The 27,712-nt window shown below is 56.8% G+C and overlaps 1 protein-coding gene across 4 annotated transcripts in view; it reads right to left on the bottom strand.

Annotated features, from left to right (window-relative positions):
* Positions 1 to 2,288: 2,288 nt before the first annotated feature.
* Positions 2,289 to 27,712, bottom strand: part of HDLBP (high density lipoprotein binding protein) — a 71,844-nt gene continuing 46,420 nt past the window's right edge. For all 4 annotated transcript variants that reach the window (XM_057551635.1, XM_057551633.1, XM_057551634.1 and 1 more), the window contains 23 exons: positions 25,772 to 25,978; positions 25,460 to 25,675; positions 24,738 to 24,944; positions 24,472 to 24,579; positions 23,515 to 23,619; positions 23,076 to 23,154; positions 21,289 to 21,428; positions 20,252 to 20,356; positions 20,047 to 20,160; positions 18,776 to 18,862; positions 18,498 to 18,629; positions 15,256 to 15,474; positions 12,591 to 12,812; positions 12,275 to 12,493; positions 11,645 to 11,783; positions 9,829 to 9,983; positions 8,931 to 9,035; positions 8,546 to 8,680; positions 7,282 to 7,425; positions 5,501 to 5,686; positions 4,916 to 5,032; positions 4,673 to 4,801; positions 2,289 to 4,560 (listed from right to left, as the gene is read on the bottom strand). In XM_057551635.1, the coding sequence (XP_057407618.1) occupies positions 4,474 to 4,560; positions 4,673 to 4,801; positions 4,916 to 5,032; positions 5,501 to 5,686; positions 7,282 to 7,425; positions 8,546 to 8,680; positions 8,931 to 9,035; positions 9,829 to 9,983; positions 11,645 to 11,783; positions 12,275 to 12,493; positions 12,591 to 12,812; positions 15,256 to 15,474; positions 18,498 to 18,629; positions 18,776 to 18,862; positions 20,047 to 20,160; positions 20,252 to 20,356; positions 21,289 to 21,428; positions 23,076 to 23,154; positions 23,515 to 23,619; positions 24,472 to 24,579; positions 24,738 to 24,944; positions 25,460 to 25,675; positions 25,772 to 25,978 (3,357 nt within the window). In that variant the 3' untranslated portion in view covers positions 2,289 to 4,473. The remainder of the gene's footprint in view (positions 4,561 to 4,672; positions 4,802 to 4,915; positions 5,033 to 5,500; positions 5,687 to 7,281; positions 7,426 to 8,545; positions 8,681 to 8,930; positions 9,036 to 9,828; positions 9,984 to 11,644; positions 11,784 to 12,274; positions 12,494 to 12,590; positions 12,813 to 15,255; positions 15,475 to 18,497; positions 18,630 to 18,775; positions 18,863 to 20,046; positions 20,161 to 20,251; positions 20,357 to 21,288; positions 21,429 to 23,075; positions 23,155 to 23,514; positions 23,620 to 24,471; positions 24,580 to 24,737; positions 24,945 to 25,459; positions 25,676 to 25,771; positions 25,979 to 27,712) is intronic.

Here is a 27,712-nt window from a genome sequence, read left to right on the forward strand (position 1 = left end):
TGGCGCCCACGGCCGGCCAACTGCAGAGTGGTACCTGGAGCGCTGGGCACGCCGTGCCCGGGGGGCCCCGGGGGTATCAGGCAGCTCCCGCCCAGCCCCACGGACCAGTGCTGTCTCCTCACTCCCCTGGGGCAGGACGGCTCCGGTCCTTCCAGCCCCTGCCCCTCCCCCTTCCCCAGCCTCTCGCAGGCACAGGCGGTGGCTTCCACCGAGGGCTGCTCCTTTCACTTCCGTCCCCCTCGGCCCTTCGGGGAGGCTCATCTCCTGTCCTCCGTCTTCTCTCCCGTGCTCCCTGCACACGCTCTCCCTCGGATGGCGAGGGCGGCATCCCCTCTCCAGCCCCGCCCCTTCCCACCCTGTCCACGCCGCGTCTTGCGCAACCTGCTGGGAGTCTGCTCGCCACCCCCGCCCCGTCCGCTGCGGCCCCGTCCCCACAAGGCCTGCAGGCCTGCCTTCTCACCTTGAGCCCCTCTCCCTTCCAGCCTGTCCACAGCCTCTGAGCCGCCCTCCTCTCCTCCTGTAGCACCACCTGACGCCCCCAGGCGGTGCGCTCTGAGGAGTGGGCACCCCCGTCTCTCCGGGCAGCGAGCGCCCAGGTGGGGAAGGTTTGGAAGGAGATTGAACTTTATCCCCTGACCAGTGAAGTGCTTGGAGGAAAGGACATTCCTGCGATGCCCGGTGCATCTCCTTCTGGAAGTCTGCCTGTCTGGGTGCACGTGGTCATCTTCAGAGCTGGGAGCTGAATGGTACCTGCAGTTCGACTTCGTCCGCTGACTGGCTTCACGACCTCTTTCTGTGTTTACCTTCTCCTCGCTCGGGTCACACAGCACCTCCCAACTTCGCCATCTGCTTACCGTTCTCTTGCTCTGCGGTTAGAAGTCACATGGCATAAACGCCAGGAGACACTGTGCCCACCTTCGATTTCCTTAGGGGACGCTCCTCAAAGTGCACAGCAGTGTCAAAAAGGGCACATGATTTTTAAAGCGCTTTGATGCACTGCACCACCGCCCAGCTTCTCCCCAGAACTGCCGGTTGACACATTTAAAAACCCGCTGCTCTGGGCCTCAGGCAGCACTGAGCATTTCTTGACCAGTGGGGCTGAGGCTGTGGTGTGGCCACTGGCATTTTTTTTGAATCTGCCATTTGCTCACCCACTGTTTAGAAAATGAGCTATCCTTCCACTTGTGGGTGGTGGGGCTGCACGCACCATGCCCTTGTCACCAAATCCACAAGTATTTTCTTGCAGATGGTTGCTTTGTTGTTGTTGTTTCTGTTTCAAACTTTTTAAATTTTAAAGTAAATTTATGGAAACATAAGAAACGCTAGGTCACACCTTGGGCTTTCATGAAGTGAGCACACCAGTGTAACCAGCTTTTGAACAAAGACACAGCCCTGGTCACAAGGATGCGGTCCTGACAAGGACCTTCCCACACCACCCTCCTCCTCCCACCTAGAGTAGCCACCACCTTGGCCTCCACTGGAGGGACGGAACGATGGAACCCACAGGTGCGACCTTTTCCAGGGGCCGCACCACCAGAAGCCTTCCCTGCAGCGTTGTGCGTAACTGGCCCACCCCGGCTGCTGTGTCAGCTCCCTGAAGGAAGACGGCCACTGAGCCGTTCTGCCCAGCTCTTGGGGACAGCGCTGCCTTCAAACTTCGTCTACAGCTCCTAGCGCCTGCTGGCGCCCCCGCAGGGCGCACGTTTAGGAGTGGGAGGTGCCGGGTCGCTGTCCACCCCCAACAACGACGCCTCCCAGCGTGGTGGCCCCTGCGGGAACAGTTAACACAGGGCTGAGAACCCTAGGCCAGCTGGGAGAACTGCACCAAATATCTGTGGGTGTCCAGTTACCACTCAAGAGCATGCTGAAGACACCCCTGGTTTCACAAGACTGAGCACAAGGGCTTCCCTGGGGGCGCAGTGGTTAAGAATCCGCCTGCCGATGCAAGGGACACGGGTTCGAACCCTGGTCCAGGAAGATCCCACATGCCGCGGAGCAACTAAGCCCGTGAGCCACAACTACTGAGCCCATGCACCACAACTACTGAAGCCCGCGCACCTAGAGCCGTCGAGCCACAACTACTGAAGCCCGCACGCCTAGAGCCCGTGCTCCGCTACAAGAGCAGCCACCGCAATGAGAAGCCCACGCACCACAACAAAGAGCAGCCCCCGCTCGCCGCAACTAGAGAAAGCCCGCGCGCAGCAACGATGACCCAACGCAGCCAAAAATAAAATAAATTAAAAAAAAAAACCCACTATTTAAAAAAAACAGACTGAGCACACACGGGACGTGATAAAATGAGTCCCAGCACACTATATCTGGTTTCGGGTTTTATTTTAGAATTTATAAAATTCCAGTGTCATCCATATTCATGAGCCTTTACACATGTTTGCATATAATCTCCAAATTTTAAAGTTAAGGCCAAGGGATGGATGGTAGCCGTGGACACATATGATATGGAAGACATTCAACAAGGAGGAGACGGACACACGCGCCCATTCCCGCCAGGCTCTCCCCGCAGCATCGGAGGCCGCAGGGGACAGGCCTGGGCACAGTCATCTCATCCCCTTTAACAACAACCAAAAACAGAGCGAGCAAGACCCCAAACACAGTTTAGGAAAGGGGAGTTTGCATCTATGACGTTTAGCAGTAAATGCACGTGTGCAAAAATCTGTTGTGAGAATTAAAAATTTACCTCTGGGGAGGGCAGGGTTGGATGCTGTAGGAAAGACAGAGGGAGGGGGAGGTGCGGGCAGACTCCCGGGGTGGGGGGCGGGGGCCAGTGGGAAAGGCTCCTAACTCATGCAAAAGGAGAGGAGGGGCCGGCCCTTCCCCGCGAGGCTCCCAGAGGTGGGGCCTTTCCTCCTGTCTCCTACTGCAATCAACTCCACCTCCTCCGGGGTCACGCAGCCTGCTGAGCAGGAGCAAACGCTCCTTCTTTCCTCTCCCAGCTGCTCACGCCTCTGAGTGGGCACACTTAAGGCCGCCAGAGCTAGCAGGGACTTGCAGAGGCGACCGCAGTTAGACTCGGGGTCTACTCCGGAACCGAAGAGTCAGAAGGTGGCCGAGCTCCAGTTAATAAATTGAGAGAAAAACTCTGAGGGTGGGGAGAAGGTGGTCAGAGGAGAGACGACTGTCCCCGGGGCACAAGGCAGCTCCTCTAGGAAGCCCGGCATCTGGGACAAGACAACTCAGAGTGGCCCGTCGCCTCCGTGGAGACGGGGCCCCACCCTTCCCTCTTCAGGGTGGACCTTCACCAAGCCGGCTGGGGCCGGGGCACCCTGACCCGCCAAGGCCTGGGGTCCAACCGCGGAACTGACCTACCACAAACTTGACAAAGAGGCCGCCAGCAGCACTGGGGCCTCTGGTCCCGGCCGACCGGCAGCCTCTCTCTACCCCGGGGCCAGGAGGCCTGCCTTTCAAGCACGCATCAGCGGCCACCTGGGGGGGTGGCCCGTGTGCTCCCCGCTGGACGGGCCCACTGGCCACCGACCCAGTGGCTGAGGAACAGCACGGCCTTGAGCCGGGCACTCGGCTTCCAGCCCCCAAGGCCGCAGCAAACACAGCCCGAAGCTCGGGACACCCCATACCAGCTCTGAGGTAGAAAGAGGCAACTCAACAGGGGGCATCTGGGGAGGGGTGGGTGCGAGGGAGCGGAAGGTGGTGTAAAAACAAGTCAGCCAGTGTGCAAAGGGCGGGGCCTCCGCGGAGCAGGCGTGGGTGATCTCCACCTCCCCGGCCAGCCCCCTCCTCTCCGCCTGGCGTTCCTCAGGTCCCGCGCTCACCAGGCTCACCAGACTCGGGGCCTGCACCCGTGTGGTCCGGGGCAGAGACCCCGACATGACACCGGGAAAGCCAGGGCCCTCCAAGAACCGCGTCTGCCTCCTGCCTTCCTGATCCCTCTGGCTCCACTGGGCTCTCCTCTGGGTCTGCGGGCGCCCAGGGTGCACACCAGGCCTCCCGACCTGCCCTGTGGCCTGGGTAAGCGGGCTTTTTGGCAGCTGGAAGAAGGCAGAGCGCGTTCTACCAGAGGAGCATCTGGACGACAGGCACGAGAGAGAGAGGAAGGTGGGAAAGGAAGAGGGCAAACGTTTTGGCTTTTATAAAGTCAAGGAAATTTATTTCCTGAGGTCATGACACAGGAAGTAGACTCGGCTGCACCTGTGGTGCTCTCCTGGCGGAGGCCACAGCCTCACCGACGTGCTGGGTGACACCGTCCCGTGACCTCCTTAGTGTTCACGACAGTGGAGAGCCGCCCAGAGCAAAGGCTGGGAGCAGGGCCCGTGCCACGCTGGGTGCCACCAGGCCCGGGGCCGGGCCGCACACAGCGCGGGGCGCCGGCTTCGCTGTGAGACCTCGGGGAAGGGGAGCGTCGACAATTTTCGGAGGGCCCAGCCGCTGGGTTAGGTTGGGACGCACCATCGCGTGGCGGGTTCAGGTCAGCAGGCTGGAGAGGGTTCTGCTCTTTCATCATTATCGTTTGGGGCCCCAAGGGAGGGTCTTGGGGGCCACCTGAGCCCCAAAGCTGGGAAACTCCTCGGAGCTGCTCATGTCGGGAGCCTGTGGGGGGAGAGGGGGCTCGGCTTCAGTGACGAGGCCGCCCCCCGCCCCCCAGCAGCGTCTGGAATGGCCGCTGAGGCGCGCGCGCAGGGCCTGGGCGGCGGAGCCTCACCTTCTCGCTGCTGCTGGCGGTCCAGGGGGCGTCGCGCACCACGAAGCCCTTGGACGGCGCCCTGGACTCCTCGTGGGGGGCGGGCTTCACGTACAGCTGCAGCGCCTCGCTGTCTACCACGTCGGCCAGCTGCGGGCGCAGGCAGGGGCGTCGGCTCGCAGCAGGGATGCCGACGGGCACCCCCCGCACCCGCGAGGTGCCCACCCGGCCCCACCCCAGGCCTGCTGCCCAGCCCGGACTCACGTATTCCTCCTCCAGGTTGAGGATGTGGTCGATGGCTTCCTCCACGTTCTCCGGGAGCCCCGTCACGGTCACGCAGTTGGGGTCGGGGGCCCCACTCTGGGGGAAGCGAATGTCCACCTGGAAGGAGCACATGGCAGCTGAGATGGCTCTGAGGGCCCCGTCGCGTGTGGCCGGGAACGGTCCATTTCTAGTGAAGATGCCCCCCGGGAGGACCGGGGCCCTGTGGGGCACCTGGTGTTCAGAGCCGCATGTGCCCTCGCAGAGGCAGAGCCATCGGCCACCATGGGGCCGCCACCTTCCGCAGGCCATGCAGGGCACCGCCGACAGGGTCAACTACACACAGCTGTGACCCCACGTGACCTCTACCTTAGGGACGGGCCCCTGAGCCTCAGAAGTCTCCCAGTCCGAATCCCGAGTGTGGTCAGCGACCCAGGCAGGACGAGGTGAAGCCCCAGGTGGTCCCCGCTGCCCCCTCAACTGGCTCGCGGGGAAAGAAGTGGCTCGATGGTGCAGGGAGCACCCAGCCGATCCCCCCTGCTGTGCTTTTAGGGCTCAACGCTCTTCACGATCAGGTCGGGAACTCACCTTGAATTCATCCATGATTTTGCGGATGGCTTTGCCACGGGCACCGATGATGCGGGCGTGAACACGGTGGTCTAGCGGGACATCCTCAGAAACCATCTGTTCAAGTTCACCCACAATTTTCAATATGGCATCCCGGGCAGCTTCTGTGTTCTTCTCGTACCCTGTGATGGTAATTTGGTCCTGGGGCTGAGAAAGGAGAATCCGGTCAGAAGAGGGGGCACCCAGGGATGCCTGACTGCGAGCACCGACCCAGCGGGGCGCAGCTCTGTGGGGAGGTGAGAAGTGGGGCAGGCGCTCAGCGGGCCTGGGTGAGGAAGACCTCACCGTAAGGGGAAACCCAACCAGCTCAGAAGGGAGAGCGCCTAAAACAGCAGCTTAACAGCACCTGTGTTCTCCCGGCCCCCCCCCATCCCACAACTCCACCAGAAAGACAGTCGTTGACAAGGAGGAGGAAGGGCACCGGGCCACAAAGCCGAGGGGACGCTGGCAGCTGAGGGCACGGGGGTGGGTGACCTCCACTGGAGGCGTCTCCGCTGGACAGACAGACCGACCTGGAGACAAGGTGCAGACAACCGTGGCCAGCACCCCTGCCCCTCAAACCAGCAGGTGAGACGCCAGAGCCGTAAAGATGAGCAGAGCAAATGGGTAACTCAAGGCAGAGAGAAGGAAACTAGAAAGTACAACCTAAAGCCACATTCCTCAGGACAGGGAAAAACACTGCACCCACACCGAAGAACACAACACAACAAGAACGAACACCTGGACACAAAACAGAAGAGCAGAAACTCGGTGACCCACAGCAGGAGAGAGACAAGAGAAAGGCCAGGACGCACCAGGGCCGCAGCCAGGTGCCTCCGGCCCCGAAGAAGCAAATGCAGACAGTGGGCGGCGGGCTCCACCCAGAACCCAGCCCAGCAGAGCCCAGACTCCCACCAGCCAGCAGGCCCATCGTCCGCCAAGTACACAACAGCACTGAACAGACTGCAAACGCAGCATAAGCCTCACAGGAAAAAGCCATGAATGCGACACATGACCACTCAACCCCACTTGGCTCATGGAATATTAACCGAAATAATCTAAACACTAAACAGTGACTAAAAAATTGATGATTAGGTGGAAAAGTTGGCGGAAATAAAAGGTAGTGAAGGCGAGGAGTCTGAGCTAAATTCTCAAGGTCAAGATAATTTTAAAAAATCACAAATGAAGAAGAACAGCAGTTTTATGAACACTACTTAGAAATACAGAGGCGAAGAAACGGCACTGCCCAGGACGCACCTGGGGAGGGGGAGGGTCAGGGTCAGGGTCAGTGAGGAGGCCGGGGGCTGACTCCAGAGCAGTAAGAGGCCGGGAGGAGAGGAAGGCAGGGCGGGGGGCAGGAGGGCCCAGGTCACCTCCCAGAGGCTGAGCCTGAGGGGCAGAAAGGGCAAGGGAGGGGTCAGGCAGGGGTGTGTGACGGCCTGGGGGCGATGCCCAGGGGAGGGGCCGCCTTCCACTGCCCTCTGAGTGCAGCGGGCGGAGGGCCAGGTGGGCACGGGAATAGTGCCCCAAGCCCACAGGGCGACAGAGCCATGACAGAGAAGCCTCATGCGCTGGCCTGGGCCAACATGGGCCCAGACCCCAAGCCCAAATCAGCTCCTCGGAGACCTGCTGCTCTCACCGCCCCTCTGGATACGTCCTAAATCTGCGTGGCCACTGTCCCCAGGTCAGGACACAGACCAGTGAGAGTCCCTCTGCCCCTGAAGCGCTCCACCGTGGCGTCTGACTCAAGCGGTCCTCCTTACCTGGTTCCCATCATCCTTATCAGGAAACTGGATGTTCACGTCGTGCTCCAAGCGGATTTGGGTGATCACTGCCCCCTTCCTCCCAATGATTTTGGGGTGATATTTGGGGTCTACAGTGACACTCAGCTTAAAACTCCTTAAAGCCTGCAGATGAGACAAGGGAGAGTGAGGGGGAGGGGGGGCACGTCTGCCTTGGCCCTCAGCATCGCGCGCCCACGCGCCCCTTCCATCCTCAACCTGGAAGGGATCTGTCGTCACCTCTGCAACAAGAACGAGACACGGCTTTCCCGCTAGCCGCTGCGCCCCTTCCGCCATCAGCTAGTAATGAGAACCTGAGGACCTGACCACTCCACAACCACGAGCACAGGTCCTTCAGAAAAGAGGGAAAGCTGCGTGCCGGTAACCGACAGGCCTGGCACAGCACGCAGCAAGCCCTGGGCTCTACTACCCTAACTTGTGAAACAGAGGCCTGATGAGTAAGTATAAAAAAGTTCTGGGTCTTTGGGGTAGGGGTACGAAAGCAGGCAAAAAAACCCCCAAAACCAAAACCAAAACCAAACAAACCAAACAAACAAAAAACCCACAAAAGGGAACAAAAGCGCTAAGGGATGTCCACAGGCAGAGGCTCAGGCAAAGCCCTGGGCAGAGAAGGGCCCCCAAAGCCTGTGCTGAGGCTGAGAAGCGGGGACCACAGACTCGTGAGGTTCACGGGCCCTGCCCCATCACCAGACGCCAGGAAGGTTCCCCTCAGCAAGGAGTCCGTTACCCCCACATAAAATGTAACGGTGCTTCAAGTTTCCCAAACACCCGCCCCTGCGTGCGTCACTCATGTAATCCTCCAAACGCCAGCCCCCCAGAGAGGCGAAGCGGCTTCTCACGTCCACCCAACGGCAGGGAAACCGCACCGAGCGCGTCAGTGGGAGCCGCCTGGCACCACAGTCACACGTTGGGGGGCGAGGGGGTCTTTCCTAGCAATGGCTCCCAGGCCTCCCCAGCTGAACCTTCCCCGTAAGGTTGGCAAATGTCTTCAGATTTGCTTAAGAAACAGCTAATTAACGTGGACGCCCACCTTTGCCGCTGTTACATCAGGAAGAAAGGGCCATGGCCCCAACATGGCCTCTGATGAAAGCTCGCTGCAAGGCGGGGGGGTCACCTGGCTCTCCCGCTGCCACCTGACTTCACTGGCTGAGGGGCAGCTGGGAGCTGGAGGTCTGGGCCCCCCGGGCGATCCTCCCTGGCCCACGCGGCCCCGCCCGGCCCTCACCCGGTCCTCTTGCTCTGCCTGCAGCTCCTTCACCCGCTCCAGCAGCCCAGCCTTGGCCCGGTCCAAATTCGCAGCCAGGCCCGTGATGGCGATGATGTCAGACTGCAGTTCAGGGGCCGGGACGTGAATATTCACCTGTGCGGAGACGGGGACAGGCCTGATGCACATGCAGGACAGACACGTGTCTATCTGGTCCCCACCAGCGGGAAGTTTGGGAGCCGTGATCAGCTGCCCACTTGTCCCTTTGGCCAGGGGCACAACTGCAGGCTCGGGACAAGGCGGGTGGGACGTGAAGCCCCACTCCGAGGGCTGACCTCCCGACCTGGGGAGCACCGCCCCCTGCTGACACCTGGTCTCCAGGGAAAGGACCCGCCGACAGCTGTACCTCAAACTCGTCCATCATCTTGCGGATCCCGCTTCCCTTCTGCCCGATGATGTACCGGTGAAGGTCAAAGGGCACCTCCACTTCAATGGTGACGGGAACCAGCGCCTGCAGGGCAGGGGTTGAGGTTAGGCCTCCAAGCGAGGAGCAGAGGGACCCTGTGGGCTCAGCAACAGCTCTTCCTGGAGCACAGGCGAAGAGCCCTGTGACAATCAGACTGCTTTCTCGAACCTTCTGTACTGTTCCACCTGGACTAAGAATGCCGCCCAGACCTTTGACTCAACAGAGGACACGGAAAAAGGACGTGGAATGCAGTCTTCAGGTCAACGCTGGCAGAGCAAACAGACCCGGGCCTGTGCTCAACACAGCAGCCCCTTGCAGAAGCAAAGCAGCACAACTCCAGGGAAAGAGGCATCCGGGGCCCACGGAGGAGGGGAGTGGGGCTCACACAGAGGCTCGCCCTGATCCCAGCCTCGCGGAGACCCTAGAGTGGGTCAGAGCGATGGGACACCGACTCCACCGTCCCGACTGCGGCCCCGACCGTGCCCTTTACCTCGGCAAGCTGCTTGCCCCACTTGACCCGTGATACGACAGGACCCCTGTCCTGTCCACTGAGGTGGCGCTCAGCAAGTACTCATCCTCGTGAGCCCGAGACAGGCCCCGGCAGCTGCACATCGCAGAGGGGGAGTCTGAGCCCTGCCAGCTCCGCACCTGTCCTCGGTCCCGGGCCTGCAGCCCCGCTCCTGGGCTGTGACCCAGTCCAGCACCTTCCGCAGGGCGAGCCGAGGTGCTTGGGGCCTCGGGCTCAAGTGACTAGACCCGCTCCCCCTCCCCGCCCCCACGCCGGTGCCTGCGATGGGCCCCCAGGGACGCGGGGGTGCTGGTGGGGTTCTGCACGCACCTCGAGGGCTTCCTTGGCGGCCTCGCACTTCTCCTTCCGGCCGGAGATGACGATGATGTCGCACCTCCTGGGGGAGCCGGGCTCGGCCTCCTTGCCATCCCTCCCCTCCCCCGCGTCGTCGCCGTTCTCCTGGACAGCGGGCTCCACACTGTGCACTAGGGACAGGGAAGGGGCAGCTCAAGCTGCCGAGCGCCCGGGCCCAGGCCGTCCTACGGGCCACCGCAGGACGCTCGCCTCTGTCCAGACCCACACACCGGTCCAGCGCCTACGGGGTGCTGGTGGGGAGGGAAGAGTCCCGCCTGACTCCGGGAGGACGCTGTCTGGCTGGGGGAGGAGACAGACCTGCGGGAGGGGCGCGGAGCAGGGCCCACTGCGCCCGAGAGGGAAGGAGACCGGTGCCCGGACGGTCATGACAACCCAAGCGACCCGTGTTGGGCGGAGACAGCCAGGAGGGGCTGGAGAAGATGACTGGGGAGGGGCCAGCTTCTCGTGCCAGGAAGCCAGCAAATCCAAGAGCGCTGGGGCACGGGCGCCGGCCGCGTGGCTCCCCTGGCCACTCTAGGATCTGGGCACGACCGAAATAAACCACACGACGTTCACGGAGCAAGACAGAACCCAGTGGCGAACAAGCACACAGACACGACTGCCTACAGCAATCGTGACCCTGGGCTGAGCTGGGGAAAGGCGTGGGCTCGGCAGGACGCTCTTAAGATGAGCAGAACCTGCATGTGGGCAACGACCCAGGCAGCAGCATCACGTGACGCTGCATCTTCCGACTCTGGTGAGCACGCCACGGTCCTCCCCAGTGACAGAGGAGAACGCCCTCATCCTTATGAAGAGGCCACTGCAGGTGAAGGGTGGCTCTCAAGATTACACTTAAATAACTCAGAAAAAACAAGCGTGCCTGTGTGTAAGTGAGGGGGGTGAATCTGGATATATCTTTACACCAATTAGGAAGTAAACATTCAAGTGTGAAACATAAATGTGACAAATACGATTTAACTCGTTTCTACTCAAAAGAGCCCATCTTCTCAGGAAATTAGGCGCTTCAACAGCCATGACAAGCTCCGCAGAGGACAGAGCGCTGGGAGTGCACCCTGCAGGCCACAGGGTTGCCACCAGACCCAATGGGTCAACAGGGAGGAGATGGGCAAGCAAGGAGGACACGGGATTTACAAAGTTGGGTCTGAGACACCAGCTAGATCCGTGCCCCGCAGGTCACCTCCCTGACCACCAATCGCCCCGCCCTGCCCCGTCCCCGGGGGCACAAGCACAACCAGGTGACAGGCAGGACACTTGGAGCTGAAGGGACATCCCGTAAGGGCAGCCAGCCATTCAGACGGTGCCCTCCGGCGGGTCAGTGGCTGCCTCATGAGAGGGGTGCTGGCGACGGGGAGGAGGTGCTGCCGGGGACGGAGCCCAGCACACGTGGCACGCAGAAGGGCCCGGGAAAAGCGGCAGGCCTGCACTCGGGGCTCCCCACTGCACAGGAGGCTGCAGGTGCTTTGCTCTCCCCTGGCCTGGTCACCAGCAGCTGTGAACCTCTAGGACATTTGAAGGGCACCTCATCACCCTGGAGCAACTAACACAGCCCACCTCTGAGAAACCAGGGAGTGACCCTGAACCTCTGGAAGCCCCCAGGACAGCCGACCGTACCGGCAGTGCACCCGCGCAGGAGCCCCAGGAAGGGAGGAGCTTCACCAGGACACCCAACAGCCGCCCGCCACCACCTCCCCCAGGCCGGGACCACACACACACACACCCCCCCCCCCACCTCCGCTTCCCACTCAGCACAGGGCTCACCGCAGGGACTCACCTGGGTTCTCCTCTCTGTCTGGGAATTTAATTTGAACGTTATAGTCCCGAGTGATCTGTTGGATTTTGGAACCTTTGGGGCCCATGACCGATCGATGGAACTTCTGGGGGATGGCGCATTCTATGGTCACCTGGGCTTCCTGTGGGGAGACAGAGCAGAGAGAAAAAAACTGGCAAAGGTTCGTTGCTTAGGGTCAAATTCACATCCACCGCTTTTGTTTCCGTCCCCCTATAGCCACTTCCCAGCACATGGACAGCCTGCGGCGCAGGGCAGGGCCAAAGGGGAGGCCTCTTTCTGAAGCGTTTCCCAAAAAGACTATGGTACGAAAGTGGACTGAGGCGGCTACCGCCCAGGACCGGAACGTAACAACATCCCACTGCTCTGCAGACAAAGGAGGGCCCTCCCCGCCGCACCGCAGGAGGTGCCGTTAGGTGCCATCCCGCAAGCGTGGCCACAACGGCCAGAGGACGTCCGGAGGCCGGGCTGACCCACGAGGAGGGCGAGGTTCTAAAGGCTGCTTCAGAAACCGCCCCCGTTTTCAGGGGACCTCTCCCCTTGGGGGGGCCGGTCCTTGTGCGACGCCCACCCGCCTTGGGGCCCGGAGCCCTGCCGAGCCTCCCGGGCGCCCACCAGGTCCTCGATGATCTCCTGGATGCGCTTCTTGGCCGCCTCCACGCAGTCCTTGGCCCCCTTGAGGGTGACTTTGTCGCTCTGCGTGCCGGAGCGCGGGAAGCTGACCATCACCCCGCCGTACTCCTCGGCGATCTCTCGCAGGACCTGGCCTCTCCGGATGACGAAGTGACGGTGGTGCCTGGGGTCCACCAGCATGCAGTCTTCAACCACATTGTCCTGCGGCGTCGAGAGAAGGGCGCAGTGTGACCCGCCCCGCTGACGGCGCCGCGGTCCCGGGACCCACGGTCAGGGCGCGGCTCCCCCCGGGCCTCACCAGGCTCTGGATCAGGGCCTCCAGCTCCCTCTGAGCCTCCCTGACGGCGTCCTCCTTCCCTATGATGGTGATCAGGTCCTGATCCTTGTCCTCAGCCGTCGGGAAGATGACGCGGGCTCCGGTGCTGTCACGCACCTTGCGGATTTTGCCGCCCCCTTTGCCGATGAGGAACTTGTGATACTCTGGCTTGGCGCGGATGTCGACAGTGAAACTCTTGGTTTGCTGCAGAAACCAACCCCACATTTGTTGGCCTGAGCCACCTGCCTGGGCCCTGGAGCAGGTGACTAAGAGGGCCTAGGGGATGGCGCTGTGAGGGGGAGTTCTCCTCACAGTGTCACCGACGTCCCTCCCAAGGGGGCTACTCAAACCTCAGCAAGCACGCGGACAGACACCCGGACAACATGGTACTCGCATTTCCTCCCCTCCATGATCAGAGACACCAAGGTGGGGACAGCACTCAGCCTAGAGCCCCAGGCCTGCCACTGACCAGCAGTGACCAAGCTTCTGCAAGCTGCTATCTCCATCTGCAAAGGGGGCGTGGGCTGGGGGGACTGCACCCGCACAACAGGAAGCCCATGGCACGCCGGGAGCCCCTCCCAGGCCCGGGCACCCACACTGCTCCCGACGCCAGTGGACGGCGCCCTGTCCAGTCCTCACTCCCTAGGGCTCCAGGTGACCTACGCACCACCAGCTGCAGCCTCCAGCTCGGAGACGGCCAAGCCAACCAAGGCCCTCATCTGATACCACGAAAAGCCCTGGCCCAGCGAGCTCGCTGAGATGCCGGTTCCTCTGGCAGAAGCGTCAGGAGAGTGTGAGGGGGACACACCCCAGGCGGACAAGCCCACGCCGGGCACGCACTCTCCTTTCTCTTGTCATGAAACCTGGCCCCCAAGCTAAACGGTTAACAACCGAATTCTGTTATCTTTAATTGCCGGTTTCACAGACCACCACTGAGAATCCTCAACTTTTCAGACAGACGCTCACAAATAGCAGCATTCTACAAAAGCTAACGAGTTAGCTGAGCCCAGCCCAGCAACATGATACAGGATGATGCATCAAAACCAGGTGGGGTTCACCCCAGAAACGCCAAAGTTGGTTAAACACCAAATCAATCTAATATTTACACTAAAAAAAGAAAAACCAGGTGATCATGTCAACAGATCCTACAATACACCCGTTCCTGATAAAAACTCTCAGCACACTCAGAACAGAAGGGAACTTCCTCAGCTGGATAAAGAGCAAGCGCCAAAGACCCACAGCGCACCTCACACCGCACAGTGCGGGAGCGAGGGCTTCCCCGAGTCCACAGCCAAGAGAGGCTCTCCGCTCGCCACGGCTACTGAACGGCACGCGGGAGGCCCAAGCAACGTAGTAAACAAGACACACAGGCGGTACGGCTCAGAAAGAAAGAAAGAACTGCACGTTCACAGATGGTGGGTTTCACCTATAAAACTCACAAGAATCCACAAAAAAAGGTACTGTCACTGATAAGTGAGCTGTAGACCAGATGCGTAAAACAAGGCCAATATGCAAAAATCAAACATGCTTCTACGTGTGACAGTAACTGGAAATTGAAGTGCCAATTGTATAAAGAAGTACCATTTATGATGCCACTAAAAACAAAACAGATACAAACCGAACAAAACATGAACAAGACCTTCATGCTAAAAACGACAAAACACCAATGGAAACTCAGAGAGTTTAAAAATTGAATCGATGTGGACTGGAAGATTCAAACCTGCCGAGACAACAATTCTCCCTGCCCTGACCTTCAGATTCAACATGACCCCAATCAAAATCCAAGCAGGACTTCCCTCTAGAAATCGACAAGCTGGCTCCAAAATGCACATGGAAAGGCAAAGGGTCTAGAATAGCCAGAGCAATTTTAAAAAGCACAAAGCTGAAGGACTCCTGAGACGTCCCATAAAGCTGGCATCCACCTGCGGTGCTGCTGAAAAGGAGCCAAGTCCACAAACAGAGGGGCACCTGGGTTTTAACAAAGGCACAAAGGCGACTGAGTCAACGGAGAACCTTGGGAGGTGACAGTCAAAAGGTTTGTATTTGAGTGGCGGTCACATGAACATATGCTTGTCGAAACCCAGAGCTATACACTAAGATTTACTGTATGTAAATCATACTTGGGCTTCCCTGGTGGCGCAGTGGTTGAGAATCTGCCTGCCAATGCAGGGGACACGGGTTCGCGCCCTGGTCTGGGAAGATCCCACATGCCGCGGAGCGACTGGGCCCGTGAGCCACAATTACTGAGCCTGCGCGTCTGGAGCCTGTGCTCCGCAACAAGAGAGGCCGCGATAGTGAGAGGCCCGCGCACCGCGATGAAGAATGGCCCCCACTTGCCACAGCTGGAGAAAGCCCTCACACAGAAACGAAGACCCAACACAGCAATCAATCAATCAATCAATCAATAAAATATATATTAAAAAAAAAATCATACTTGAGGGAAAAAGCCCCAAATAACAAGCCTAACAGCAAGTTTTCTACACTGAATATGTAGGCATCTGAGTTGGAAAGGCCCTTCAGCGGTGGCAAGAATCAGAGACATACAGGTATATATAGGTGTTTGCTAACCTGCCACACAGAGAGGGTGTGTGGAGGCGTCCAGTGTGACAAGAGGACGGACACAGTGACCCTCCTGGGCGGTGCTCACCTTCTCCTCCGCCAGGTGCAGGAGTTGTTTCCGGGCCTTCTCCACGTCCGAGGAAGGGCCCCTGATGACCACGGTGTCACTTCCCGAACCCTCCACGGGGAAGTGGATGTGGACCCCACCGCACTCCTCCATGATGGAGCGGATGAGGCGGCCCTTGGTGCCGATGAGCGAGTTGTGCAGCTTGGCAGGGATGGAGACCTCCACCTCGGCTATGTTGGCCTGAAATCACACATAGCGCGAGCGAGCCAGGCTTTTGTGTGGCAGGCAAGGGCAGACATGCCGCGGAGGGAAAGCCGTGACGTCACACAAGATGTCTCCCTCAGGCGCCTGCAGCAGAGGCAGGGCCGAGATGCCCGAGGACCAACCCCCGCAAGAGCCCCATAAGCAACGACCCCGCCTCTACTCAAGGCGGAGCACCAGGGACTGGATTCACCTCCCACGTGTGACGCAGCGACAAGACGCCGGAGACAGGAAGCCGACAGGCCGAGCCCGGTCCCTGCCCCCGGCCAAGCCCCTGCATCAAGGATGCAGCCCTGACCGTCCAGGGAGAGAGCAGCCCCCAGCACTGCAGGCTCACGGGCTGAACATGCAGGGAGACCAGCCAGGCCAGGGAAAGGACTGCCACAGACCCGGGACTAAGCACCGCTGTGATCCCACCTAACAAATCTAAAAAGCAAGTCCAAAAAGGAGCAAACTGTTTTAAAGTAACTTAACGAAGCTCAAAGATATTTATAGAAATGCAAAAATATCCAGCACCCACCACAGTAAACTTCATAACATCTAGCATCCAATATAAAAGAAGAACAAACAAAGAAACCGGACATGCAAAGAAGTAGGAAAAAACCACCCATCACGAGGAATGAACAATGGAAAACAACCCAGAAATGACACAGATGGTAGAGCCAGCGGGCCAAGGACACTAAAACAGGTATTTTCATCACTAGACTACACAAGGTCAAAAAGCCAAAGGCAAGGTTGAATGTGTCAAGCATAAAAACAAATGGTTGAAACTGAACTTGTAGAGGTGAAGACAATATATGGAAAGAGAAAAATATACTTGGTGTAATCACAGATCAGACATTGCAAAAAACTAATGAATTTGAAGAGACCGTTTAAAGGAGGAAAAAAAGCACTCCTCCTCCCCAACCAAATAAAAAAAGCACTGGCGGACAGCAGGGCAAGGTCAAGCTGCCTACCACCAGGTAATCTGAGTTTCTGGAGGATAGAAAAAAATAATAAGAAATAATGACCCAAATATTTCCAACTTTGATGACAACTCTAACCTCACATATCCAAGAAGCTAGATGAGTGCTTCGAATTCCAAAGAAACATGAATGAAATTACACCAGGACACATCATAAGTTGCTAAAAGCTGGTGATACGATCATCAAACAGGCCAGAGGAGCAAGGATGACATCAGGTGTCTCGTCGGAAACCACTGTTAAGTGAGAGACACTGAGGCAAAGCCTCGAGTGCTGAATGAAACCCGCCAGCCTGAGGATGTGGAGGCTGGCGGGGATGCGAGATGGTGCAGCCGCTGTGGAAGACAGTCTGGTGTTTCTTACAATTATGGTACGATCCATCTTATTACTTACTGCTAAGTAAAAGAAGCCTGTATGAAAAGGCTACATGCTATTCCAACTATTTGACATTCTGGAAAAGGCAAACTATGGGGCCAGTGAAAAGATTGGTGGTTGTCACGGTTTGGAGGGAGGGAGGGATGAACAGCTAGAGTGCAGAGGAAATGTTGACGTGCGTATATTTTCTTATTAAGATGCATGTAGGGTTTACAGTATGTCAACAAAACACAGTGGCAGGGGCAGGGCTGGATGCCCACTGTTCTCAGTTCCTTACACTGCGTCTCAAGCAGCATCAAGTCACTTGAAGGCAGGCTGTGGTAAGTTGAAGATGTATACTGAACACCCTAAAGCAACCACTAAAATAAAACAGAGGTACACCCAATAGACCAAAAAAGGAGGTTAAAAGGAATCATAAAAACATCTAACCCAAACGAAGGCAGAAAAGAGAACAAAGTAGATGGGACAAAGAGAAACAAATAGCAAGACAGCAGGTTTAAATCCAAGTGCTCTACGTAAACTAATCACACTGAGGGGGCCAGGGGCTGAGGAGCGGGGAGGAAGGAACTGTTATTTGGTGGGGACAGAGTCTCCATTTGGGAAGATGAAACAGTTCTGGAGGTGGCGGTGGTGACGGCTGCACAACAGTGTGAATGGCCTGAGTGCCACTGAACTGGACTGGACATTTAAAAGTGGTTAGGATGCTGAATTTTGTTTTTCAAACTTCACAATTTTAAAAATGAAAAAATTATAGTCACATTAAATGTAATTTAATTAACTTACTAAGTGTATGTAATAAAACATGCCATACATAACATACCACACAAACATATATAATTACTAACGTGATTAAAACGTAAACACTTTTATTTAAAAGGCAGAGATTGTCAGACTGAATAAAAAATCAAGCTGCCTAAAAGAAACTCACTTTGATAAGAGAAAAAGTAGATTTCAGAGAAAAGAATACTACGAGGGTTAAAAGGAGATCATTCTACAATGCTGCAAATTACGTATACTAGGAATGAGAAAGATGACATTACCAGAGACAGGAAAGAGATAATACGTGAACATTAAGACAATTTTTATGCTAGTTAACTTGACAACTTAGATAAAAGAGGAAACCCCTTGAAACACACAAACTACAAAGCTCACACAAGAAGGAACATGACCTCCTGTAATGAAGCGTCACCGGCAGTGAAAAGCAGCACCGACACATGTGACAACGTGGTGAACCTGAAAGGACCTGTGGTCTGAGCACAGCTAGGCCTGCGTGCGGGAGGAGGCGCCACGGTTCCCCTCACACAGTGAAGCAGGAAACTCACCCCAACCCACGGCGGCGCGGAGACCAGGGTGGATGGGGGGGCGCCAGGAGCCCAGTGGGGCAGAGGCGGGAGTGAAGGGGGACAAGGGTATTTCGGGGTGACGGTGTGCGCTATCTGGATTGTGGAGGTGACTCCAGCGGTCAAAACTTACACTGCACACTTTAAACACGTGCAGTCTCTTGCCTGTTAATTTTTCAAAAAATAGAAGAAAAAAAAAAAAGTAACACCTTCAGAATGGGACGATTTCCAAGCACCTGAGTGGGACAAGCGGCAGGCATCCCTCGGTGGCCCACCTGGCCCCGCGCCCCAGGCTAGAGCACCCCACCACACAGCGTCCCGTTACCAGGTCTTTCTGGATGGACAGAATGCGGCTCCGGGCGGCCTCGCAGTTGGCTCGCTTGCCTGTGATGATGATGGTCTCCGAGTTGCTGTTCTCTGCGGGAAGGTCAATCTTGGTGTTGCTTTCTTCCCGGATCTACAAGGAGCGAGGGGACCGTGAGGGGCTGACTTCCCAGGGCTGGGCAGCAAGGCTCCCTTCTTCAGCTCTGAAGCCAGAACAGCACAGGGCTACGGGGGCAGGGGGGGCAGAGCCAAGATTCGGGAGACACGCCGGCCGGTCACCTTTTTAATGTTTGCACCTCCTTTCCCAATGATGTTCTTGTGAAACTGTTTGAAGATCGGAACAGAAATTGAATAGCTATTTTCCACCTAAAAAACACAAGAGATGGTACAATTAACCGTCGTATTACAGACTGACTTGTCCTTCTTGTGCCTGAAGGTGGGACGGGAGGACAGGATTCTGCGACCCACTTCTCTCCCCGCCTGACCTCCAGAGATCTGTCACAGGAATAGGTGAGACAACTTATCCAACAACTGACCAACCGGGCATGCCAGTCAGCTACCGCAAAGTCCCCCTCGTGAAGAGCGGCCTGCGAGAGCGCCTGCGATCTGTTACACGTGTGTTCTACAATCCAGAAGTGCCTGGACACACACCAGCTCTGTGGGTGTCACACCCAGAAGCAGAGCTGCCTGAGGATGGGCAGAGGCCGGGATGCCAGGCCCAGGAGAGAGCTCAAAATGCACATCAAAGCAGCACCCTCCAGGGCAGCGCTGGGAAGCCCTCCCCATCACCTCTCTGAGGAGGTCAAGTCCAAGCCCCCGAGAACCCCTGGAAAGCACGGGGCATCTGCAGCCCTCTCACCAACCGCCCTCAGCACTTTCCAAACTGCCTCTTCGCATTCCAAGTTTTGAGGAAGATGACAAATCAATAAGTGACTTCTCAGACTACTTGTGTAAAACCTCTCTTCTCTTTACTGGATGGGAGAATTTCTCTGCCTAGGTATCTGAAGACCCCTCAAGAAACAAAGCAGGGACTTCCCTGGTGATGCAATGGCTAAGAATCCGCCTCCCAACGCAGGGGACACGGGTTTGAGCCCTGGTCTGGGAAGATCCCACATGCAGGGGACACGGGTTCGAGCCCTGGTCCGGGAAGATCCCACATGCTGCGGAGCAACTAAGCCCATGCGCCACAACTACTGAGCCTGCGCTCTAGAGCCCGCGAGCCGCAGCTACTGAGCCCACGTGCCTAGAGCCCATGCTGCGCAACAGGAGAAGCCACCACAATGACAAGCCCGTGCACCACAGCTAGAGAAAGCCCGCATGCAGTAATGAGGACCCAACACAGCCAAAAATAAGTAAATAAATAAATTTATAAAAAGAAACAAAGTAACTCTGCACGGGAAAAGGATTTCTGCTGGTCTAAATACCGTGGGGGGGGGGGGCTGCCCCAGTGCCCGAGTGTGCTCCCCGAAGCAGGGGTTCTGGGGAACACCCCCAGCCCCCTACTACCCTTGACACTGTCGCACAACAAAGGGTGGAAAACGTCCCCTTACCAGATCTGCCACCATCTTCTGCATGTATTTTGTGCATTTTTCCACCTCATTCTTGGGCCCTCTAAGCTGGACAATATCGCTTTTCTGTGCTGGGTCTGGAAAGTTGATGATGACCTAGAACAAATCATCAGGAGACCAAGTTTGATTATTAGCGAGGACTGGATTCCAAAATACTCAATCAAGAATGTCTTTGGGAAACCTTTACCTCTGGGAATTTGTCCCGAATTTCACGGATCCGTTCACCCTTCTGCCCAATGATTGTGCGATGAAATCTCTGCTCAATGATTAGATCCTTGGTACGCTCGTTTTCCTAAAAATACAACTGACCAGAGTGAGGGGCGCCCAGGTGCACCCCTGCAGCAGTGCCAGGCGTCAGCGGCTGGCAGAGAGCGCCGCTCGCGGAACACCTGCTCTCTCCAGCAATGCCCACACTGCGTGCTACTCTGGTTGCGTGTTATTCTCCTGAACAAAGTAGCACGAAAACACGGAGCGCAGCACCCTTCACGCAGAAGTGCTACTGCAGCAGCTCGTCCAGCAATTCTACTTAACGGGAGGGCTGCGAGGCTTCGCGCTCCGCACGGCCCTCCTGAACACTGGGTGGCTCGGACCGCGTCCCTGTGCGGATGATTAAGTGGTTCAACACAGGGCACTGAACCCGTGGGGCTCTTACCCTCCCCCAGAGGTCCTATCAAAACGTGGGAAAAATACAAGAAAACAAGCAGAGCTGGAATACAGGGACAAACACTAACAGCCAACCAAACATTTCAAACAATTCTGGGAGGTTCTGGATCAGACTGGCATCAGGTTGACAGAGAAATAAGGGTTCAGTAACCACTGTACCAGGACAAGACACCCCAGAGCAAGGATATATCTGTCTGCATTTGACTCAGAAAACCAAGAAACGTGTGTGAGGGCTGGTGGCTTAGTCTCAGGGACGGGGAACAAGGCACCAACCCCCACCCCGGGTGTGCAGATAACCACACAGCCGTGCTTCCAGACCTTGGCTGCACACGAGAATCACCTCCAGAAATGTCATCACTGCAGTTGGGACTCTGGGGCCTGGCCAAGGCTGAGAACCCCACTGCAGAGCCCTAGCACCTCCCTAGCACTACATGGGGCCCTGGGGATGGGGGGGAATGAAGGAAACTCGGTACCAGCAAGTCACAGCCGCACCGGCCACCCTCTAGAACGGCACAGGAGGAAGGTGCTGCCGCGCAGACACAGCCCCGGCCGCGGGCTTACCATGCGGGAGGCGAGCTCCAGCAGCTCGCGCTTGGCCTGCTGCACACCCTGCGGGTCCCCCTCGATGCGGATGAGGTTGCTCTTCTCGCTGTCGGGAGGGATGCGCACAGACACCTTGTACTGGTCTTTGATTCTGTTTACTGAAGAACACAAAAGGACACACACAGCTGGATGCAGAATCCACCTTGCTCCACCAATGACTCACAACGCGGCAGGACAGGGCTAAAGCCCCCCCGAAGCTAACCACTCATCCCATAAGCAAACAGGATGACTGGGCCTGCACACTCCCCAGCGAGGCCTTCCATGTTCCACAAAGAGCCTGGAGTGGGCCACATGCTGGCATCTCCCTGAGAACGTGCAGTGGCCTACGGCGAGGGCCGCTCGGTGCCGGAGGTACGGCTGGTCTGGGCATGGCCAGGGCACTTCTAATGGGGAGGCAGACCACTACTGTTCAAGTAAAAAAAAATTACTCTCAAAAACATAACAAAAATAAGAAGCCATTAAAAACCAGAAGCTCCCACATTACCTGAAGATAAAAGCACCCCCGTCGACCACCTTGGAGCCCGTGGAGGCCATGCTGTCTAAGGAGACGCCATCGTCAGCTCAGCTCCAGCCTGAGCACTTCACTGCCTTTGCAAAACCAGTGGTGTTGACAACCCTCCTCCTGCCACCTTCTCTAGACAGAGACCCAGGCGCCCACACCCTGGGGAAGCCGCATCGCCAGGAAACGGGGCGGCATGCTGCCCACCACGTAGTAAAGGGGGACCAAGCTCCTCAGAGGGGCGCCAAGGAAGGCTGTGAGCAAACACGGACACGGCCATGAGCCGACCCGCTCGGGGGCTGCTGTGAGGAGGTGCTGTTCCAGGGTGGAACCACACAGGACGAGAGCCAAGGACACAGGAGCTGGGCGGCAGATTTTAGATGAAAGAAAACGAAGGTGAGGAACTGAACCAGAAGAAAACGGAACAGACACAATTCTCTGAACAACGCAAAGTGGCTCTGCACTTCCCAGGGAGCAGAAACCAGAAATTAACACCAGAACTGCACTTCCTTACATTTCCTGTTTAAGAAAACACTGCAGTTAACCAAAACAGAAAACAAAAGAAAGAAAAGCAAATTTACGGTGCAAGCAGCACAGACTGCTGTCACTCCGTGTGGGTGTGGGCCCGTTGTTTAAAACGCTCCAGAACTCACAACTGACACCAAATAAAGCAGCAGCAACTAGCTTACGTTTACTCTGAACAAAGAATGGACTGCATAGGGCAAAACCCAAGAGGGCAGGCACACGGAGGCGTCCTACCTACACTGGCGGGGTGCCCGCTACCTCACCTCCACCAAAGGTCACACACAGGGGACAGAGCTGTTCTCAGGACTGGTGAGCACCGTGATGCCTGGAATGGCACTGAAGTTAAACTGAGCAAAGCAGTGGATTTTAAAAAACATCTGACATCCGTGGATTCAAGTGGAGTGCTCACTTGGCGCGTTCCAACCTGACCTGGTTCAGTCCCCGGCTGAGCCTGGGCTGGCCAGCCCAGCAGGAGCGTGGTCAGTGGCGCATGTGAGGAGGGCAGACGGCAGACCCCACCCCAGCAGGTCTGGCTGAACTGCGAGGACACGGACCCCTGCGTGCCTTCACTACCAGGCTCACCACGTTCACCTCTAGGCCCATCAGCTCCAGGCCAACCTCGGCCCTGGGGGAGGCCCCGGCTAGGAGTCTAGGCCACCCCCTGCTGGTGCTCTGCTGAGGACACCCGGCCTGCCCTCCGCGTGCCCCCCCCCCCACTCACTGTTGGCCCCGCTCTTCCCGATGAGGTGTCTGTGGAACTTGTGGTCAATGTTGATCTCCACATAGTCCATCCGGTTAATCTGTGGGAGAAGCACAGAGCAGGCCAGTGGAGACCAGAGTCCAAGACTTGGGCCCAGATCCGCAGACAAACAGCCAGAACCAAAGCCCAGGAGCCGGCAGCGGCTGCCCTCTCTTCCCACTCAGCTGTCAGGATCTGCGGCAGGATCGTCCTGCAGGCACCCTCGAAAGACCCTCCTTCACAGTAAGGTTTTGTCTACCCACGGCTCTCCCGGACTCCGGCCAGCTTCCAGCCGTTTCAGAACTCGCCACTTGCCGACTGGGCCCCCCTCCCGCGCCTCCAGGGCCCCCACGTGAGGTCTGACTGGCAAGTGCCAGGATTATGCCCCATGCCCACTCGGCCAGCACCCGGGGCCCCTTACCAAGTCCTTGACCATGGCTTCGATCTGTTCCTGGGCCACGTTTACATCCTCCGTGGGGCCTTCCAGGGTGATCCTGTCCTCGCCCTCTGTGAACTCGATGTGGACCTACCGCACCAAAACAAGAGTTGGCCCACCGGGACGGCACGGCCACAGCAAGCTCCTCTGAGAGCCTGGGCTGCTCTCCCGGGGCAGCAGCCGATCCACGGACACCAGGAGAAGTTGGAAAGGCGGTCTGAGGATGACCATGATGTTGGTACTAAACCCTGTGTGGGAACCGCAAAGGCCTCCCCACTGTGCGCCACCAAAACCACTGGCATGAAGCACACCGACACCTCACTGCTCACGCCCCCCGGTGTGCGAGGGGGACGAGACAGACGACAACGGGGGTGAAACGTCGCCACCACCGCCCCCCACCCCCCGACCCGGCCCAACACACCAGGCGAGGAATAACGCACAGGGAGGGCAACCCGGGAGGCCAGCGCCACGGAGCCAGCCCCGCTGCGGGAACCAGGCTCTGAACGGAACAGGAACGAAAGACGACGCACGCGCTCTCGGCCAAGGTTCCTGGACCTACTGCCGCCCGAAGGACAGAGACGCGGAGGGCAGAAAGGCCCACGAACTCCACCTCCACACGATTCTCCACGGAATTCTCAGATGTAACTACTCACAGGTTATGACACCGTAACAACTAAATGAGATATTTCTTGAGATATTCATTAAACTTAGCAATACACTCTTTCCCTGGTTAAAGAGACCCAAAGACGTGACACAGGTATTTGAAAAAACGTATTCTGCTCACCCCTGGCTAACCACGCAGCAGCTGACTGTCACCCACAACAACTGATCTTTAAAACACGTGCCCCCGTCTTCAAAGGCACCGCCCCCGCCCCAGACAAAACCGATCTCAGAAATGGGACGACCAAGATCAACTCAACGCAGCAGACAACAATTCCTTACCTTTGGCATCTGCTGAGTGATTTTGGCCAGGTTCTGCCCTTTCTTGCCAATGATGAAACGGTGAAGCCAGGAAGGAGCAGAGACGGAGGAGACCGTAAAACTGTTGGCCTAGGAAAACCAGGAAACAAACCCGTGGGTCTGCAGAGTCCAGGTTTTGTGAACACCAAGCCAGGTGGCTCACCAGGGCTCAGAGACAGGTGAGTGCTCCCCTCCCCTGACACGGTCCCCGGAAACGCTAATCGGAGTCTCCCACAGGGAGCAGTTACCTTGGCATAGACTTCAGTCAACGCCTGCCCCAGCTTTTCAGGCTCGCCTCGAAGTATCACAGTCTCTGAGATGCTGTCTGAAGGTGGGATCTCCACAGAAACTCCAGTTCTTTCCAGGATCTCCTGCAGGGAATTGCCCTTGGGCCCGATGACATACTTGTGCTGGGATTTCTTCACCTCTACCGCGATGGTTGTGGTCTTCTTTTTCTAAGTAAGAGCACCGTAAGGGTGTCAGAGGGAAGGGCAGGGAGCAAGACACGGGGCCCCGACTACAGCAAGTGAGCCCTGAAAAGTGAAGACGATGACCAGTCAATCCCCAGAAACTCCACTAATCAAGGACTGGGTTTTCTCCTCAAAAGAATTATGGCAGAATTTAAGTCAAGCCCAGAGTAATCATTGCAACTAGGAAGAAACAAAAACACCCCGTCCTCTTCCCAAATAAAGGAACCAGCGCCAGACCTCAATGCCCACCGACTCAGGCTAAGAGCTCACCCAAAGGCCCGATCAGCTCTGAGCAGCACGTGCCCAGGGGCACACAGGGCAGGGGGAGCTCGGGTGGGAAGCTGTGGGGACAGCCGTCCAGCAGAGCTTGGCCCCCTGCCCCACAGCTACGGGGCGGCACGGGCGCCAGCTGCTCACTGTGGGAACTGGGCTGCCCAGGCCGCGGAGGCTACGGCGCCGGCCGGGCTGCTCTCGGCCCCCCCCCCCCCCCCGGCTGCTACCTTCTCCTCGTAAACCCTCCTGATGCGGGCCACAGCCTGGGCCAGCTGCTCCTTCTCCCCCGTGAAGACGATCTCGGTCCGGCTGACGCTGGGCGGGGGGATGTTGATGCGTGTCCCCGTCTCCTGCATGATCTCGCTGACCAGCCGATTGTACGGCCCCGCGATGAAGGGGTGGAACGCCTTCTCTACTTCCAGCCTCTCCACAGCACGTTTGTCCTGAGAGGGAAGGACAGAGCCATGAGGGCACAGGTCCGGGCCTCCCGGCGGCCGGGGCAAGGCCACCATGCACGCCAGGCCCGTGGCCGGCCACACCTGCTCGGCGGAGATGAGCAGGACCTCATGGCGAGCTTTCTCGATGCCCTCTTTGGTGCCGGTGATCCTGATCTGATTGCTGGCGTCATCTGGGCGTGGGATCTGGATTTTGGTTGCAGTTTTTAGCTCCAAGTCTTGCAGTTTCTCTCCATTTTTGCCAATAACAAAGCGATGGTGTTCTTTGGGAATGGCAACAGTTGCTGAGGCCTACGGCAGGAAAAGAGCCAAAGAAAACAAAAATATTTGCAGGTTCCGAAAAAGCAAGTTTTTCCACGACATTCTCCCTGGTTGGAATGCCATCCCCACCTCCTCTCACCTTGTCAGCCCCACCCCGTCCTTCAGAACAGTCTCAGGTTAAACGTCACCTTCTTGGGGAAGCAGGACCAAGCCTCAGGCTAGAATGAGTTCAAACGTGACACAGACCCATGGTCCTGCATCACCCCTTCAGCCATCATAACTATTCCTTCGATGTCTTCTCAGCCCAGCTCTAAGCCATCACAAGGACAGGAATATTCAAGAATGGTATGTGCTTGTTTCCCATCTCAGTGATTCCTCACACCATGCTAGGACACAGTAGGAAAGCGGGCACATACTAACGTGATGAAGTTTTGTTTCTGGAGCGCTATGCTCTTTTGTTCAGACATAAGCCCTATATGTGGTAATAAACTCTTCTTGCTCTTTTTTTTTTTTTAAAGAATTTCACTTTATTTATTTATTTATTTATTTTTTGGCTGTGTTGGGTCTTCGTTTCTGTGCGAGGGCTTTCTCTAGTTGCGGCAAGCGGGGGCTACTCTTCATCGCGGTGCGCGGGCCTCTCACTATCACAGCCTCTCGTTGCGGAGCACAGGCTCCAGACGCGCAAGCTCAGTAGTTGTGGCACACGGGCCTGGTTGCTCCACGGCATGTGGGATCTTCCCAGACCAGGGCTCGAACCCGTGTCCCCTGCATTGGCAGGCAGATTCTCAACCACTGCGCCACGAGGGAAGCCCCTTGCTATCTCTTTTACAACCAGTTAAAATAGAAAACTCATTTGAGGAAAGAAGACAACAATAATCCAAATCCTCAAACTGCCAGAAATTAAGCAACTTTCTGAAGTCACAGGAAAATCTGGGAGGAAGACAGAGGTTTCTAGTCTTCCTAGATCTACAGAGTAAACAGTCATCAACCAAGAGGACTTTGAAAAAAAGAAAAGAAAAGGGCCAAGTGTTAAGGTTCCCACCACAAGTGCAGCAGGAAGTCACAGACCAGCCGGCTTCCCTCCTTCCCCAAAGGACACAGCTTCACAGCCAACTTTTCAACACTCACCAACAGAAATGTTAAATTGTATCACGGAGGCAATAAAAAAGGTCCTCACTTCCCAACTAGCACAGAAAGTAAGACCAGTGGCTTATAAATTATGAGCAAATGAGGTTTATTCTAAAAATAGTTCAATATTAGGAAATCCATTTATATAAATCATATTGTTAGATCTAAGAAAAATCAAATGATCTCTGTAAAATCAAAATCCTTTCATGATAAAAATTTGCAAGAAAATAGAAATCAGTGGATGTATATTTTTGTAACATGACCCAATACACGTGCACCCTCAGCCCCAGAGCTGTATTTGGCAGGAAAGCTTTGCTCACTAAGGCCGTGCACTGTCCACGGCCACTGCCAACCTCCACCGGAGTATTTCCCACGGAAGGAGACACGAGAAAGCAGAGCAGACACGAGGCTGGAGAGGAAGCAGCACGTGACTGCACACAGGGGCACCCTGGGGAAAACCACTACTTGACCCAGCTCTTACTGTCCGTAAGAGGAAGAAAAAATTAGGATCCGGACTCAGCAGCTTTAACTCATACTGACAACACATGGTTAGAAAATGCGAAGGAAAGACCACTCATCTCAGCAGCTGGACACAAAACACAGCAGGTGGAACGTGTGTCCCACAAGGCAGAGCAC

Source organism: Balaenoptera acutorostrata, chromosome 8 (assembly GCF_949987535.1).
Source record: "Balaenoptera acutorostrata chromosome 8, mBalAcu1.1, whole genome shotgun sequence".
NCBI classification, from domain to species: Eukaryota; Metazoa; Chordata; class Mammalia; order Artiodactyla; family Balaenopteridae; genus Balaenoptera; species Balaenoptera acutorostrata.